Source organism: Mycteria americana, chromosome 3 (assembly GCF_035582795.1).
Source record: "Mycteria americana isolate JAX WOST 10 ecotype Jacksonville Zoo and Gardens chromosome 3, USCA_MyAme_1.0, whole genome shotgun sequence".
In the NCBI taxonomy this organism is placed as follows: Eukaryota; Metazoa; Chordata; class Aves; order Ciconiiformes; family Ciconiidae; genus Mycteria; species Mycteria americana.
The window spans coordinates 594,734-613,129 of NC_134367.1; the positions used below are offsets into that span (position 1 = coordinate 594,734).

Below are 18,396 nucleotides of genomic sequence, written 5' to 3' on the forward strand. Positions count from 1 at the left end.
CCCTCCGGGACCGCTGCATCCCGGGCGCTGAGCAAGGGCTGGGGCGAGTGGCCGGGGCCACAGGCTGGGGCCGGGGTGCAGTAACGCCGGAGCAGGACGCGGCCGGGGGACGTGTATTAAAGCCTGGCCTGACCTGTTCCTCCCGGGGCGTTTAAGGCAATTATTCCAAAGGCAAACAACAGTTCATAAGCAGGTTTCTAACCATAAGCAAACCGGGGCGGTGGGTGGTTTTTCCCCTACACAACGTCCCAGCATGTCACCGGCGGAGCTGCCTGGTGTTACTGGGCTGCAAAATGGTCCTGGGCATCCTGCCTGGCACAGGAGCCCCCTCGACGGCCACGGCACAGCGCGGACCCCAGCATCCGTGCTTGTCCCGGTGCTTCCCGGGCTCCGCTGGACCAGTCCGTGCCCCGAGCCCCGCTTGGAGCCCACGCTGCCTACCCCAGCGCCGGACTGGTGCCCGGGGCAGCGGCACGGCGAGGGCAGACCCGGGGCAGCCGCACCGCCTGCACCGGCTGGGCTTCACCAACAGGGTCTGGGGACCGGTGGGGGTCTCCCCAAACGACACCCTTGGGTGACGTCGCGACAGCCTGCCCAGGGCCCCGCCAAGCCAGCCAACCACGCGCTCCTCGCCTCGCCGTGCACCGCAGGGGAAGGCTAGGGGCACCCTGCGGCACCGTGCCGTCACCTCCCAGCCCATGGCAGAGCGCAGCTATCGGCAGCCGGCTGACGAGGACAAGTGTAATTAAGCTCAGGCCTTGCTGATCCGATGCACGCAAGCAGCCCGGACCCGGCCAGCAGCTGCCTTCGCTCTCCATCGCTCCCAGCGCCCGGTTGCTCTTGCTGCCTGCAGCGTCCATGTTACCGGAGCCGTGCCGGCAGGACCCCGGCCTTTCCAGGACCCTCTGGATCGGGGCGGCACAGGTTCCTCCCCCTCCGGCGGCAGCTTGCTGGGCGATCGCCGTCCTCCCGGCAGCGGCCAGCACCAACCCGCAGGCCCAGCCTTGCAATAATACCTGCTAAAACACTTTGCCAGCTGAAATAAATGGCGCCGTGGGCGAGGTAATGCAGAGCCACGGCACGCGGGGGCCCGTTTAACATACACGGACGGTATCCCGACGGCCTCTGGACAGAACCCTGTTGAGCCCGGCAGGTTTTCCGAACACAGCCCCGGCCGTCACCGTCCCTGCGACCAGCAGCGCTGGCTGCAAGACCCCTGCGGGGCCGGTCTCCCCAGCGTCTGCCCTCCGAGCGCCCGGCCAGCCCGAGCGGCGGCAGCTGGCGGTGGCAGGTCCCGGCGGTGCCACCTGCACCTCCTCCAGCCGCGGCCGGGCTGCAGGCTCAGGGAGGTGCCCGCGGCCGAGGTGGCGGCTGCAGCAGGAGGCTTTGCCTCCCGGCAATCGTGGCGGCAAAAGTGAGAAGGGAAAGTCGCAGGGTGAGTAATAACGGGAAAAAAGCAGCAAACGTGACGCTCGCCCGTGATCCAGGCTTCGTGCGCAATGCGCTTCCCCGATGGCTACGGGAGACGCGTATTCGTCCCTTCCTTCCGGTCTGCGCCGCATTTTGGGCCCTGGCGCCTCTAGGGAGGCGACGACGTCCCCCCCCCATCCCGCACGCTGCCAGGGGCTCTCCCGCCACCGCCCCGGGCTGCCCTGTGGCACAGCCCCCCGCCCCCGGCACTGCCGCCGGGGACCGCCCCGGAGGATGCCCGCGGCTCGGCCGCCGGACCCGGGGGGGCTCGGCCGGGAACCCCCAGGCTCTTGCCCGCACGAGGTGCCAGGAGATCGCGCCGGTGCGACGCGAACGCCCCGGCCGCCCGCGCCTCTGGTCGGCAGGAGGAGGACCCCGGCGCCTGCGCAGCCGTAACGCCTCCAGCTGCCGACGGCCTTCACCGCCCCAGCGGGTCCCTGAGCGCGGCCACCAGCAAAACATTCCTATTTTCGGAGCTTGAACCTGCCCGTAGCCGCAGCCAAAGCCGCTGCAGGTCCTAATTCAGCAAATTCAGCTGAAAACACAGAGGAAACCTTCCCCGTCCCCGCGAGCGCGCCGTGTTTGTCAGGCTAAAGCTAACATGCTGCACCAGGTTATCATCACTTTCCTTTCCTCCTTGACAGCTCATTCACAATATTTATATTCAACTAAAACCGTGGCCACCACGTATGTTTATTTTCTCTCTCCCCAGGGGCTGCAGGTACCCAACGAGCACTTTCCACCGAGAACCGAGGCCGCGTATCGGCTCAGACAGGAAGAAAAGCTGAGGGCTGGTTTCAGGGTTTATCACTCCTTTCCATTCATCACCCTTGATAAATATTTATAGATGCATTAGGGCACTCAGCTCCTTCCACTAAAAATAACATTCCTAAGCACCAAGGAAAAAAAAAAATCACAAGTGATTGGAACTGATTACAATGTTTTCTAAGCAGCTACGGAAGAAAAGCCCAGCAAGGATCAGAGTGGTGAGCTGCCAGCCTCCGACTACACAACTCGGTCATTTCTCCTAATTTTAAACAAAACTGAACTCGACTCCTGAAAATGAATGCCGAGATGCTAACCTAAGCCTAGCAATGGTCGTCCCTGAATTCCCTGCTTGTAAAGGGAAATCATTTAACAGTCGGAAGAGGAGCAGAGCCAGGGACGCCGGGAGGCAGGCGGCTGGTGGCCCCTCGCTGCCGCTGCTGCTGCTCTGGTCGTGCATCCCCCCACCCGCGGCGTGCCCTGCCGATCGCTCCCAGGGTGACACGCGACGTCGCGCACGATGGCAACCGCACGCTGACCGACGGCCGTGTTCCGAGAAGGGGGGTTTTTTGAAGGCGGGAGCCCCGTCGTGTCACACGCGAGGGGGCCCCGGCGGCTCTACGCCCATTTTTTCATGCATACCCAGGGGCAGAAGTCGAGAGGACGTCACCAGCGTGTGACACGATGACGACACCACTTGGGAGGCAATCAGAAAAGATCAGTACGCTTAGCAGGAGCAGGGAGCGTTAGCTTTCCTTTTGCGTGGGTTTTTTTTAAACCTCCCGTAAGTTGCGGAGTTTGATGGGGCATTGTCTGATTACCGTTAGTAAACACATGGAGGAAAACAGTACATGCAATGACCTAGGAGGCAAACGCCCACAGGGAAAGCCCTCCGGGCGGTTCCGAGGAAGCTGCTTGTGTCAGCCGGTGGTCGAGATCGGTCACAGTTGCACGATGGTGAATGGATCAGCTGAAACGCGCCTCTTCCAAAGGACGGGGAGACGTCTCTCGATCGTAAGCGAAACCCTCCGTGCCTGCGTCATCGGAAACACACAAGACGCCGTCAGCATCAGAGCAGAGCTGGAGCCTGACTGCTCTTGGTTTCGGAGATCAGCTCCTGCACGGTCGCAGGGCCGGAGCCGAGCTCCTCCGCTGGGACCTCCTGAAACTTCTGCTTGGGGCTGCGCATCTCTGGGGCCACCCCCGGCAAGCTCGGAGGGGAGCAAACGTGGGGCATCCCCAAGGGCCATCGACTGACCCCAGAGCTCCCCACCTTGGACCCCAGACAACCCGGAAAGCAGAGGAAACTCGAGCTGCTGGGCCAATGACACCAGGACACCAGGAGCACGGTGCCGCGACAGGTCCCCAGGTCCTGCGCGCGAGGGCCCGTGAGCTGACACGCTTGACTTTGCAAGCCGAGGTGAGGTTGGTGCTGGGCGTTTTTCCCGCAGAACAGCCAAGATCTGCTAACGGAAAGCCCCTGATGCTGCCGCCCATCCCAGCCCCCTCCGTCATCAGTGGGCAACCAGAGCCGAAGGGCGGCCGGAGCCACCGCTCCGGCTTTGCCGCGCCCCGCCACAGCAAGGTTCAGGAGGACCCAGCAGAGGTCCTGGCACCACAAATGGGAACGTGAGGAGCTTGAAGAAGAACCACCACAGTTCAAAGGATTTTTGTCTCTCATGGACATGTCTCTTTTCATTCTTTCTGGAGGATAAAGAAACCTGACAGTAGTTTCTCCCTCTTATTTTTTCAGCTGTCTCTAACTTAGCGCCCATCAGCACTGGTCCTTGCTTTGTTGGGCTTCTCGGAGAACAGGGAGCTTCTCATCTCCAGGTCAGTGGCTAAGGGCTGACCAGGGTCAGCGCCATCCTTTTCTCCAAAGCCATTAGAGTTAAAGGGACATTAAGAAAAAGCCACACACAGCCGGTATAAACAGCTCTCCATTGCCGGCTTCCTCTCTAATGGTATAATTTCACTCCTTCTTGAGTTACCAGATTGTTTCCCAGATGAGGCAGGACTTGAATTTCTAATGTAAGAACTATCAGAAAAACTCTCAAGCCACTTTCCCGTTACCTCTATCCAGCACTAAAATGCCAGGGAGGGCAAACCCCTTTTTTCTGCTTTGCAAATTACCTCTAGAGGAGAACCGTGGTGGCTTTATCATGCAAAATCGCGTTTCAGATCCATCCCGACCAATTCACCTGGCCCACTGTCACCGTGGGCTGGGTCTGAACGGGTAAGCTGAAGACAAAAGACTTTCTCCTGTCTGCTTTCTACAACGAACAAACCTACAGCGTAAGGGAAAAGGTCCTAGGAGGAAGGTTGCCTGCCACGCCAGTCCCCGTCCCTTTCTGGCTAATTACGTGAGCGTCCAGGCTATCTCCTCTGCCGGGAGAACCCTCCCTCTTCCCACTGGGAACGGTGGAAGATGGGCATTGTGGCCAAGGCAAACATCCAGCGAGCGTACGGGGAGCGTGGAAACCGGATCCGGTGCCCTCCTGCAAGCTTCTCAGATGGGTAAAGACAAGGATCTCATTCAGGTCCTTCAGCGGCATTGTCACCACAGGGCTCAGGCTTTCTCCCTTGCCGCCGTCTCATGCTCTCCAACCACCTGTTTGTCTGTCCATCTGTTGTGCCTTATTATAACTTAAAGCGCAGGCTCTTTGAGGGTAGAGATTGTATTTTTAGTACATCTGGATAGTGTCCATCACAATAGGGTCCTATTTCCTGGCTGAGGCCTCTCAGTACAGAGGCAATACTAATAAAACGGGAGATAATGCTGCTCTCGCTGAAGTTAATGACGTTTCCCCACTGTCTGCAGCAGGAGCAAAATTGGGTCTTAACAAGAAAAAAACTCAACATCCTTTTGAACGGCTGTGGAGCGACGGGCAGGCCTTGTGCGCAAATAGGAGATAAAGGACAAGGGCAGGAGGTGACCAGGGACTTGGTCCTATACATTGCAACGGCACGTACAGAGCAGTGCTGCTGGAGGGGGGAAGAAAAAAGATATCCGTCCTTACCTGAATTACTGTACAGCCCGCAGTGTCCATCTAACCTGCAACACAGGGGGAAAGGCACGTTTAGAAAGTAGGTAATTTTATTTCCTGTGAAATGAAAAATCTACCCTCCCCACCTCTTACTGCTCTAACGGGTAACTCTTCTCAGGACTGCCAACAGCTTTGCAGGCGCTGGGATAAATGGCAAGCCCTCTGCAATACAAGGCAGGTAGGAAAGTGCTCCTGATCCTACCGACCCCCAGAAATCCCAGCATCGCTGGGATCGCCCACACCAAGCCCCCAAGCAGGGCCAGCCACCGCAGGCTGCTCAGGACCTCGACCCATCAGGTTCTGAGTATCTCCAAGGATGGAGACCCACAACCTCTCTGGGCACCCCGTGCCAGCGTTTGACCAGCCTCCCGGTAAAAAAGCATTTCTTATGTTCAGACAGAATCTCCTGTATTTCGGTGTGTGCCTGTTGCCTCTCGTCTTTCCTCCGGGCATCACTGAGAAAAGTCCGGCTCAGTTTTCTTTACTTTTTTCCACCAGTGATGTAGACGCATTGATTTGATCCCAGCGCTCTCAGCCTCTCCTCGTGCGATAGATGCTTCAACGCCTCAATCATCGCCTCAGTCCTCGCTGGACTCTCTCCAGTCTGTCCGCGTCGGGCTGGGGAGCCCAGCACCGGACCCAGCACTCCGCAGAGGGGAAGGATCCCCTCCCTCGACCGGCAACGCTTCGCCTCATGCGGCCCAGATGCCATTCGCGTTCGCTGCGCCAGGGCACGTTGCTGGCTCATGGTCAACCCGGTGTCCACCAGGACCCCCAGGTTCTTCCCTGCAAAGCAGCGTGCAGGTGGCCTCCAACCCGTCCTGGTACCCGGGGCCGTTCCCAGGACTTCGCACTTCTCCTTGTTGAGCTGCGTGAGGTTCCCGCCGGCCCACTTCTCCAGCCTGGCGAGGTCCCTCTGGACGGCAGCACGGCCCCCTGGGGTATCAGCCGCTCCTCCCAGTTTGGTGTCATCTGCAAACCTGCCGAGGACGGACTCTGTCCGATCCTCCAAGAACAGAGGGCTGCACGGACTCCGGTTTTGATCGGTATGGCAGGCGTATTTCAAACCGGCTATTTTTGTCTAACAAATTTTATGGGGCTGCAAACCATGCCCTTCCTTCCAGCAGTTTGAGAGAGCAGATCACAATCACAGCACTTGAGTCCCTTTTCTAGCGGTCTGGGGGTTATAAAATCCAAATGGCCCATACATACATGAAGTGACCAGCTCATGGAGAGTCATTTCAGGTGCTGCTGTCAGGGGTCCACCTCTCTGCTGTCTTGGAGAGAGGCAGCAGGACCATGGCAAACAGTGACTGGGACAGCCCTCGCCAAGCAGGCGTCCAACCTGCAATAACGTCTGGCACACGTGCAACGTATAGATACGTTGCGCCAGGTTTCAAGAAGGGGTAACACAAAGAGAGCACCCAGGCTGGCTGAACTGCCGTGGGGTGACGTCTAACGTGACTGGATGGACGTGGCTTTGCCAGCTCCCGACTGTGCTATTCTGTGCCTGGAAACCCATGTAGACATCTTCTCTGGAGATGCTGCTTAATTTGTAATCCTAACCACAAAAGACGCAGCCAACTTGGAGTCTTCCCGAATGATTTCATCCTGCTAAAGCCGTTCCACGCCGCTGCTATATCAAGCGTACGAACGTAAACCTCTCCAGCGGGGAAGCGAGTTCTGAGGTTGATTAATTGGGACACAGAGAAATATGAAATAACTTTGTGAAGAAACTTGGGAAGAAGCCCAAGGGCAACGCTGTCCCTAGGAAACACATCGCAGCAGCGTCCCTGCGAGGACCAGCGTCTCCCTTGTCTACGCCGGTGCACAAGTTGGAGAATACACGAGCTACAAGTAATTTTAATTCTTGTCCGTTGAGGATGGGAAGAAGTAACGGGCTGATGCTGCAGCTAGGGAGAGCTTTGCTGAGAGGGGGACGCGCACACGGTCCCTGTGCAAAGAACGAAGTCGGGGCAGGCAGAGCTCGGTGTGGGCACGGGGCGCTGCCGGCCCACCCCATCAGACCCTGCGCGCCTGGAGCATCCCGGCCACGGGTCCCTAGAGGTAACGCGGGGCAGAGAGCAAGCGCTTTCGTAACGCCCGTCCTCGGCGTAGCCCACACGAACCCTGGAGCCGGACTCCCCATCGCCACGCGTGCTTCGGTGTCTGGAGGAGCTCCCGTAGTGCACGCACTCCGCAGGAGGACTGCAGTTTATATATCGATCGTTCCTTGATTCTCCTGCCAGATTTTTATCTCACCAACTTTGTGACATTAAGAGATCACTTACTCTCTGGCAGAGATAATATTTACATTCCACACGAAGGCTTTTGGACCAAGTTCTGCTTTTGGTTACACGTCTCTGTCCCCCCCCGACTCCAATGCTGCTGCATTGAGTAACAGAGCCGAATTTGTCTTACTACGTCTCCGCCACCACACATCGTATTTCAACTCTTCAAAATCCCCCTTTCCCCATTTCCCATGCAAGATACAATGCACATTTGGAAAAAAGCAGCAGGGTCATCTGCTAAGCATCTAAAATATTTAACTGAAGAGGAATGTTCTAGGGCAAAGAGAGCCCTGTGATTTAGAGCCAATGCGATTCTGCTTTGAAAACTCCTGTTTTAGCTAAAATCAAACTTACTGCCCTTCTTCCTACAAACTTATAATGTCTATACCGATGGACAAGCCATCAGGAAGCAGAGCACTTCCAAACACCCCAATGCTTTGCAGAACTCGCTGGACAGGAAAACTCAGGAAAACAAGCTGCTTCGCTGAGCAACGTGAGCCCTGTCACTTCGGCTGAGCCAGAAGGAAAATGCGCGTACAACAAAAAAAGAATAAAAAGTTCCAGTTTGTTGATGCTGAAATTAGGTTTGGCTCAAGTGAGACAGAAATGCTTGGGCTGATTCAAACCTGTCCAAGTCTGTTTCTCGTGCTTTGGTTTAAAAACGGAGAAAGCAAAAGCCAAGAGACCCCTGAGCAAGGTCCCTTCCCAAGGAGGGTCTGGGAGGTGCTTTCTTGTTCGCTTGTGGAATGCGACATGAGGAACAGATCTCCTGCAGCCCCCTCCAACTCAACCGTACGCTGCACGGTTGTTTGCAAGTCTCGGGGCTGCGTTCCATGCCTGCGATGATCACTTCCAGCCCCGGGAATAACTCTGCTAGCACGCGTTATGGATTCATTCGCACCAAAGGAAGACGTGGTCTGGGGAGGATTAGTATCTAGACCTGCGGTCCAGGGATAGCAGAGATGAAAGAGACCTCCTGTGAAACCCCGCGCAGCCGCTGGCACTGCCTACGGGGGATTACCATCGGCAGAGTCATTCTGAACATGTGCCCAGCCAAGGTCACAGGAGGCAGTGGTTCAGCAGATGATGGTCCCACCGCTCAAGAACTTCACTGGTAACCGGCCCACACTTTGGTTTTTTTCTAACGTATTCTTCTGAACTGGATTTCTCGCAGCACTCAAAGCAACTCCTCCTCTTCTTACACATTTCAAAGATCTGTGCGTGACCTTTGCTGAAAGAAAAACATTCCTGAAAGCTGAATACGCACGCTGAAGAAACCTTGGCCATGATGTCATCTCAAGCCATGGCAGATGGAGAGAGCGACCGGCAGCGTGGTGATGACCGGAGCAGGCAGATAAACCTGTGCCCTGTCTGCAGCAGCAATGTGGGCTGCTTCCACCCCGAGCCATCTGCACTCAGAGCCTTCTCCTGGGGCTCCAAATGGAGACGGCAAACCGATCTCCCGCAGAGGAGCAAATCAGAAAATGCTTCACAGCTCAGACCATAGTTTGTCCCCTTACCTCGGTCCTTTCCATTCTGCATTTTTTCTGTTTCTTCTTCATCTTCTTCCTCTGCTTCAAAAAAAAAAAAAAGAAAAAGAAAAAAGCGCACATGAGACAAGTAGGCGGGAGAACAGATACTTGGGGAACTTTTCTGCAGCAAGGAAGAACTGGCTTATCAGGCATAGCTGACACTGGAGGGGAAGGAGGACGAGTGTTCAGGCTCCCAGGGAGAACCTGGATGGAAGCACCACCATCCTTTCTATGGCACGGTGCCTGTTTGCTGCTGGTGGCAAAACGGTCCCCACTTCATCCTGACCGGATGCTAAGAGGTTGTAGAGGGCTAGCTGGAAGCAACGTCTACATTGTCCAGAAGAGCGGACTACTAGTGGACTACTACCTGGCCCAGGGAGCATTGGGACCGAAGTCCCCTGCGCTCGCTGATTTTAGCACTGCAAGAAACAAGGAACTGCACGATATCCACGGCGGGAAGGAAGCCACGACTTCTAGGCTGAAGTCAAATCTAAGGAAGAAAAATGAAAATGGGTCATGGTGAGGTGAAAACCTTGGGGGGTCCCTCCTGGCGTTGCCGGGTTTGCCCACGCAAGGTGTTCAGCGACGCCGATGCTCACGCTGGGGCAAAGCCACGTAACTGGTGACGGGCTGTGCCCCCAGAGACAGGCGCTCGTTTTATGTCTGAGAGCCGGTGGTTCATTATATTTAACTCCGGTTAAGTTGAAGAGAGTTTATGGCCAGGCTCTTATTTATGTAGCAGAGAGTGGGAGCAGAAGGTCACATTCTTCTGCAGATGGTGGCTCGTATCTCTCTGCGCGACATTGCTATGAGACCTGTGTAAACAGGTAATAGCTATTATGAGCAGTGATATCACTTCTGCCTACTTCGCATGCTGCTGAGAGCAAAGAAAGGGAGAAAACCCTGCAATAAAAGGCACAATTTGAAAAACTGAAGCATTTTGAATTGGTCTGATCAAAGGGGATCTTATAAACATTTGCTCTCTTTGTTGCTTCGACAGCAGGACCGATGAGACATCTGGGAGTCACACAATCGCTGCCTACTCAGCGATGGCTACCGATGAGTCCTTAATGCGAGTGCAGAAGAGATCCCTGGCAAAACCAAGCGCATTTTGAATAACGAGACGTGACCTGGGGCTCAGCAGCCGCCCTGGGTCCCGAACCTGCCTCTCGTTCGGCAGCGTTGCAGGGCAGGGGCTGAGCCGGCTCCGGCAGCATCTCCGTGTGTCTTTTTAAGCTCAGCTGGAGTAAAAATGACGCCGATGTTCCCTCGCCAGCACCAGGAGCATTAGACCACCAGCACAGGAGAAGGCAGATGGGGGGACAAGCAGAGCGTCTCTGGAAGCCCATCTAGGAAGGGCAACCCCGAGCGGTGTTTCCTTGCCAAAGGAATCTGTTTTCTGAGCTCGTGCAAAGGTACGGAGAGGCAAACAGCGGCGTGGGTGGTGCACGCACCAGTGTCTCACAAAACGCTCAAAACACAATGCCTGCAGCTATATCGGGCGAGCCTGGGGCTGGAGGAGGTGTCTATTCTCACAGCTTACCTCCGGGACAATATGTGTTAAATCCCACCGACTCTCATCAGCTGAGGATAACTCATGCTTTTCCTAATTTACACAAATGAAATGATTTCAGATACTTTCAAGGGAGCCTTCTTCAGTATCTGCATATCCTCAAGTAGGAGACTGTAATTAATTCCATTTTCACTCCCTCGTGAACCATAACTGCTTTGCACGATCCCTGACAAGCCTGAAGGGGCTGTCAATGGTGCAGACCCGGGCTGGGTGCATTCGCACACTCGCAGGGATTTCAGAGGAGGGCAGGAGAGCCGCAGGTCCAGCCCACGCTTCAGCTCTGCCACCAGCCACCCTGGGCCAGACCCTGAGCTCAGCCAGGCTGCTGCAAATGCGCTCTTCTATTAAAAGCAAGAAATAAATTACTGCAGACATCTGTTTTGGGCAGAGGGTTTGCTCACCGGGTTTCAGCCTAGAGGGAAGAGAGCTGTGCGTTTTGAGCACGGTGATTTATTGGAGAAACACGGGGCCATTCACTGCGACGGCACCAGTGATGCTGCTGTCATACATGAAAGACTTTATTAACTCACAGCTGCCTTTGCAGCCAAGACACGGGGTTTAGACTGGGTGAATTTACTGCTTAGCGGTAAAATATCAACCCAGTTTATAACTGTGACTTCTCCATTAAGGGCAGTGGGAACAAAAAGCCCAACTGGTTTTAACATGGAGTTTGATAAGTTTATGGGGGGGGGATTATGCGATGCAACTACCGGACACAGCAAGGGGCTGGGGGAGGCACGGAACAGCAACCATGAGGTTCAGTCCGAATACAGAATGCTCTGCTTCTTTCTTAAAAGAGAAGGCAGCCCACAAACAAGCTGCTGGAATCCTAAACGATCGTATACTCCATCGGCGACAAAGCTCGAGAGCCACAGGATGCGTCCCCGGACTACGGCAGAAGCTGCTCCAGTCCCAGCAGGGTGTTTACCTCCACTGCCACAGTAAAAAGGCACGAAGGGAATAATTATCTTTTTTCCACATCGCTGTTTAATCCTTTGTTGCGTTGGCCTCATGTACATTTCCTATATGTTCGTGATTACGGCATCTAATGGGGATTCATTGCAGAGGAGGCTCACCTGCTGCTCAAGGATCGCTGTCGCTAAGCAATACTTTGGGGAGACTCACTCGCCAGTCTGCCCTGGCTTCTGACTTGTCGGCCTGGGTTCTTAAGGAGCTCTGACTCCCAGGAGCGGGACTGGGAAGCGGCACTTCTCCTGCCCAGTAAGTGGCCCAGGACGCGCCTGCCAGGGTACTCGGGAAGAGCTGCTTAGTGCCGGCACACGTGCAGGGACAACAGCGCGGGGGCTAGGTGTGACCGCTTCACGAACCATCGACGGTGCTACCAGCCAGGTTTGTAGCTGCGGAGCATTGCCGTAACTATCAGTGACAAAATCAATGGAAAGCCTGCTGAGAAGGTATTTGGGGTTCTCAATGATGTTAGCTATAAAAATTATTTTTCATTGTATCATTGAAAAAATGAACACGTAATCTCGCATTATGCTTTAAATAGTTTGTATAAAAAATAACTCTAACGACAAATCTCCAACTCGTGGCTTCAAGCTCTCCTTTTTCTGCTGCCTGCACGTGCCGCTAAGTTAACTCTTACCTGAATGAAGTTCCTTCACCAGCGATGACATGGTGTTGGTGATGGAATCGGCTGCTACCAGCAGGTCGTTGCGGAGGTTCCTCCTCGTACCTGGGAGCAGAGCAGACACACAGACAGCAGGAATCGCACGTGCCGCACTGCCGCTGCCCGACCTCCTCGCGCCGCGATGCTCGGCCGTGCGTCCCCGCCACAGCCCCCGCCCGGGGACAGAGCTCGGAGGCCCCGGCGTGCGGCAGGGCCCCCCCAAACGGCTCGGCTTAGCGCGAGTGGCGACTTGCTCCGGAGCAGCCCCGTTCTGCTTGGCTGCCTGATCGCCTGTTTGGCTAATTAGCTATCACCCCGCTCTTCTCCTTGACAAGGACAGCGCTCGTACGGCAGCTCAAGGGCAGACGCTTCTCTCCCCATGACAGGAGTGCCTGGGTGCTGGCCGTGGTGCAGCTGATCCATGCTCTTTGCTTGTGCGGAGTCGTTATCGCTGCCGGCTTCTCTGTTGCAATCAATATCGCTGAGGTTTGGGGGGAATAAAAGACAACCGAATTCTCGCCCTCTGCAGAGCTCTCCTCCTGCGTCACTGGAGGAAGCAATCCCCTTCCTCCGTGTGCCGCACAGCCAGGGAGCATGGCACTTTGCCGTCACCCACGGTGACGCTGCCTAGTCCCAGTCCGGACACTCGTCTTGTGCGATCCTCCGCTTGTGCGATCCTCTGCTCGAGGGACCCGCTCGCCCCATCGGCAACTTGAACATCTGCCACGGCTTCGCAAGAACAACCGGGACCAGCGAGGGGCCACAATCTGCAAAGGAACCCTCGCGCTCGTAAAAGAGATGAGCGAGGGCAGCAGGAGCTGCCGCGTGTCGGGGATGATGCTTATTGCCTCTTGCCGATGCTGGGAAGACAACAATCTTATTCACCATCTATTCTGGTTCCCCGTGCCGGTCCCTCCGGCAGAGCCAGCCATATTCTTGTGGCAGACCGTCCTGCCCACCGCAGCCCAATTTTCCAGCGCCCGCAGATGCCGCGGACGTGACGCCCTGTCCTCACCGAGGCCCCTTCCTCCGGCACCTTTCTGCGCTGCACTGTTTTGGTTTTATTTGGAGGCTTTGATGGCGTGGGATCGTGTTTTCTGCCCCGGCAGGTGGTCCGTAGCCGCGGTTTCTCAGGTTGCGGAGCCGATCGCCCCGAGCTGAGGCTTTGCTGGGAGCAGGTCCCTGTAACGGTTCGTTGGCCCCACCTCGGCCGTCCCTGTGCTTTAACTGCTCACAGAAAATGGCTTTAGGCGGTCTGTTATCCCATACAGGCACCAGATGTCCGCACCGGCGCAGCCTCCAGGAGCACCACTTTGATGCCGAGCGTCTGACAGTGCTCTAAGATCTCGGCGTTCGGGATCCCGTCCTGCCATTTGCTCCAGCGAGGGCATGAAGACAACACATGTGGAATCGCCGGAGCCGTTTGATGTGACATTTTGCATCTGTACGGAACTGCAGTAACGACAACTGTACACTACACGTTTACTTTTGTTTGAAGTCGGGTGCCTCTCATTCCAGACGTGCTGCTTTAATCTCCCAAATGCTTTCACTCTGTCCTTGGCTGGGGTGCTGTCAGAGCGCCTGCTCCTACATTTCGCCTGTGGATTTTAGCACTGTTTGAGTGCTGCCAGCGCATGCCACCGAGCTGACGTGCCTTCCCGCGGCATCTTTCTCCTCCAGGTTAGGTCGCCGACCGACCAGCGTCACTCCCGAGGCAGCAGCAAGGCACGGGCTGTTCCTGTGCGTGCACAAACACTGTGCAATTCCCGGGAAAAAAATGCCGATTGTGGCCAACAAGTCTGGGACCTGTGACTTGGGGGACTCCTCTGCACCTCTGACTCGACGCAGGTTACTTTGTCCAGGTCTCGGATGTCCCGAGTCCCGTCACCGCACGTGACTGGCGCACGGCCACTGCCCTGCCCCGTGTTACTTTTGGGAGCCAAAGGTGGTAAAATTTCAGGCTGTCCCCCCTGTGAAACAGATGAATAACGTTAACGAGCTCGTCTGGACCTCTACGTGCAGAAGCCGCCCAAAGCCCTCCTGGCTGGTGGCATTAAATTATTTTATTATGTGAAAACACAGAAATTTTATCCTGTTTCCTGTGTTCTCTATTTGCCTTGAATTTGCCTGATTTTGCCTGATTAATATGAAATAGCACTAATTGTGCAGCTTGCCTTTCCGGAAGGATCATTCCAGGAAACTTATTACGGAGTCTGTTGGCCATTTGTTTCTCGCAAGAATTTTTCTAGTAGTTGAGAGGAATAAGCCATCCCTGTGGTTATCACGAGAGGAACTTGCACCTTTCTGTTGGCCGCGGTGGATCATATTTGCATCTGAGAAATCCTGAGGGACTGTTTCTTCTCTTTCAAGATGATAAACAGCAGCATTAGTTTTCTAATTAGAAGGTGGCCTCTGTATCCGAATATTTCAACCGGAACACCATCAGGGCATTTTATTGTAATACTGTATTACTGCCTCCTCCCTCTGGCCCAGTGGAAGATCAAGAGATCACCTGCGGAGGAAACTTATCTCATCTTCAGACTATATGATCAAGATCACTGAGATTCAATTCTTTAAAGGTTTCCTTCTCCAGACCTTCCTGCACTGACGGGGAAGCTCACAGAGGACTTGTGTCCTGGGAGGAAAGGCAAGAGATCGGCGTTCCTGCCCGCTCCTAGGTCACGGCGGCAAGAGGTGGAACAGCACCGAGATCTTCACTCCCTTTTCCTCCTCTCTCCCACCGTGACATTTTGTAAGAATCTGATGGATATGCAAAAATTAGCAAAAATAATTTAAAAGTTTTTTGTCAGAAACCCCCATAAAATACGTGCACTGCAGGCATCGCCTGTAGATTTTTTGCTTCTGGGGAGTCATCACCACCACCGACACCAAGCTGTTGGGATGCGGCTGCTGCACAAGTCCTCAGCCCAGCCCCGAACAGTTTCACGCAACACCTGGTTCATTGCAACATATATTTGAGATGCTGTCAGGTGTTAAAAACCTAGAAAAAACAAGTTTTCACTTTGGGCAATATCAACAGGTCCTGACGAAGACTATCCCCTTATGAACCAGTCATTCAGGAAAAAGGCATGAATGGGCCCTTGATTAATTACATCAGCTTCCACCGGAGCCAGGAGTTTGAGGAAGACGGCTCTGAAGATTGTAAACCGTGCAGAGAGAGGTTTGCTTTGTCATGGCTTTTGCCTGTATCGCCGAAGAAAAAAGCAGATGGATAGAGAGCAAATTTGGATGCCAAAGCAAGACTGTAAAATGGAAAAAAAATCAAGTAGGACAGTTCATGTACTACTCTAATCATGTGTGCGTTACTCCTAGCAGCAGAAAGGAGATCATTTCATCTCTTTGTGCTTTCCTAATTAAAAAAGGAAAGGGGAAAATGACGAAGCAGATAGAGCAGATTTTCCCAGTGACTGGTAGGACTCATCGCGCTGCTGTTCCACTTTACGCAGCCTGGAAAAAGAAAGGCAATCTGCAAAGGGGGGAAGGAGAGGCAGCTGCCAAAGAAATCAGTAGAGAGCTCTCGGCTGTACCATCAAACTTGTTGTGGAGATGAAGAGGAGGCGACTGGACCACCCACAGCAACAGATGGAGTGTTGTGCCTCTGGTATTTGGCATCTTGCCTCCCTGGAAATGCCTGCTTCTGCTGTCGTTTCTGGAAGCGTTTAGAGAGATGAGGAGCTTGTTCCTACCGATGGGATCGGAAAAAGACATATCCTTCTCACAGATGAGCTGTAGATACGCGGCGTTTTCAGACGGACGTCCTCCATCACCTGACCTGCTCACCAGCTGAACTTCTGGAGAAGTAACAGCCTTTCCCTCTACGGAGCGTGCCGGGGGCTAAGGGCCTGCAGGCCCTGCCCTAGCGCTCCAGGCATTAAACACCAATTAGAAGTGTTCACTGATACTTCCTGCTCCTCTGCTACCATTTCGTAGCCTCTTTCCTCACCTTCTTCTGGCAGCAGCTTATTCGGGCAGGGAAGATTGTTCTAGGAAGGTATTTCCAACGATCAGGCGACACATGGAAATTGTTATTTAAAATCTGCTTGGTTGTGAGAGATATCATCAGTTCTGGGAAGTTTGTTTTCATGTTTTCTTTGCTTTGAAAAGGAGACTGTCCATCTGACAAAGGTGTTCGGCACGAATATTCACGATCTTCCCTCCCCAGAATGAGAGGACACCACCTCCGGTTTTGTGGCTCCATATGATGCAACTTCTCTTCTTTTAAAGAAATAAACAACTTGGCCTCTGCAACAAGTCGAGGGCTCTTGCTTGCTGCAAGGACCAGTACACAAGAGAGGCTGCAGCACCCTGGCACTACGGGCTCCAAGGTGCCCAATACCCCGTGGGATTTCCCATGGCGTACCAAGAGGTCCATACGAAGAGTTGCTGCCCGTCGGTCGTCTCTGCCCGCAAACAGCTGAAGCCCTTGCCAGGGCATTAGGGAGAGGTGGATTTTCTGTCCTTCTTTCTTTTATTGTCAATAAGAGGAATATAAAATACGAGTGGACGTCCATCTCCAGAAACGTGAAGCATGTTCAGAAACAACCTCCGTGTCTGCCAGAGGTACCCCAGGAGACCAGGTCCTCCTGCTGTTTTTCTCACAGCTCTACATCCTGGGATGCTTCTGGAGTACTACAGATGAAGAGTTCTGGACCAAAACGGGCAAAAGAGAAGAAAAGAGCACATAAAACCCGAGTGACACCACTCCTGAGAAATACAGAGTACGGGCACCCGTTCCTACTGGGAATGGCTTCCTTCACCACGTGCAGAGTTGAAGTAGGTAGGACTGAAGAATAACCAATCTCTCCCTGCTCTGCAGTGAGATGGTCCCTGAAGGTAAAAAAAAATTGGCCAAGTTTCTTGACATCAGACTGACAGTCATGTCTTTGCTTGCCGCCTTCCAACATCGCCAGATAGTCAAGCCTCTTCAGCCTTTGAGGAAGAGGCAGTGGTCTGCGTTGAGCTGAACAAGTTTCCATTTCATCTGGTTGTCTTCAAATTTTGGAGCCCCTCTTGAGCTGACAATGGCTTTGACATGGGAAAGTTTGACTTTTTTGAAACGCGTGACTGTAAAACTTTTTTATTTTTAAAAAAAGCAACAGCAGCTAAGTATAAACTCACACTACCTACAGAAGTTTGGGAATAAAAATATGTATGTCAACTGCTGCCCTGATTTTCTACAAAGCACGATAAGCTGTATTATTCATAAATGGACAGCTTACCCATTTGATCCAACCGTACCAATTTTACTGAAGAACTGGAGGACAAGGTGGACAGAGAGGAATACAGCTGAAACTACCTGATAATCCAGAGTCCTGGTTTCAGCTGGGACAGAGTTCATTCTCTTCCTAGCAGCTGGTACAGTGCTGTGTTTTGGATTTAGGATGAGAATAATGCCGATCCCACACTGCTGGTTTAGCTGTTGCTGAGCAGTGCTTACACTAAGTCAAGGACTTCTCAGCTCCCCATGCTCTGCTGGGGGCACAAGAAGCTGGGAGCAGGCACAGCCAAACTGGCCCAAGGGCTATTCCATACCATAGGGCGTCATGCCCAGTATAGAAACTGGTGGGAGTTGGCTGGGGGCAGCGATCGCTGCTTGGGGCCAGGCCGGGCATCGGTCAGCGGGTGGTGAGCGGTTGTATCACTTGTTTTCCCCTGGGTTTTGTTCCTCTCTTACTCTCTTGTTGTTTTCCTTTTCATTACAATTTATTTACTTATTTCCCCCCCCCAATTATTAAACTGTTCTTGTCTCAACCCACGAGTTTTCTTACTTTTGCTCTTCCGATTCTCTCCCCATCGCACCGGGGGGGTAAGTGAGCGGCTGGGTGGGGCTTAATGGCTGACTGGGGCTAAACCACAACATCCAGCACTTCTTCTGTCTACTTATGGAGCAGTTGGCAGCAATGAGCTTAGGCCAGAAAGTGATATTTTTTCCAAACACAGAGGGGAGTAACATGTAGAAAAGGTGCAAAAGAAGGAGCTCCGACCGTTGGAGCAAGAAAAAGTTCATTGTCCTGTGTGTCCTTCTGTTTCTTCGTTATGGTCTTCCCCTCTTCCCTTCCCTTCCCTT

General features: G+C 53.9%; 1 protein-coding gene across 1 annotated transcript in view; it reads right to left on the reverse strand.

Moving 5' to 3' along the window:
- Positions 1-5,279: 5,279 nt before the first annotated feature.
- Positions 5,280-18,396, reverse strand: part of DTNB (dystrobrevin beta) — a 218,390-nt gene continuing 205,273 nt past the window's right edge. Inside the window, exons 21-23 of the mRNA XM_075497583.1 lie at positions 12,285-12,374; positions 9,094-9,147; positions 5,280-5,290 (exon numbers count right to left, since the gene is read on the reverse strand). Coding sequence (XP_075353698.1) covers positions 5,286-5,290; positions 9,094-9,147; positions 12,285-12,374 — 149 coding nt within the window. The 3' untranslated portion in view covers positions 5,280-5,285. The remainder of the gene's footprint in view (positions 5,291-9,093; positions 9,148-12,284; positions 12,375-18,396) is intronic.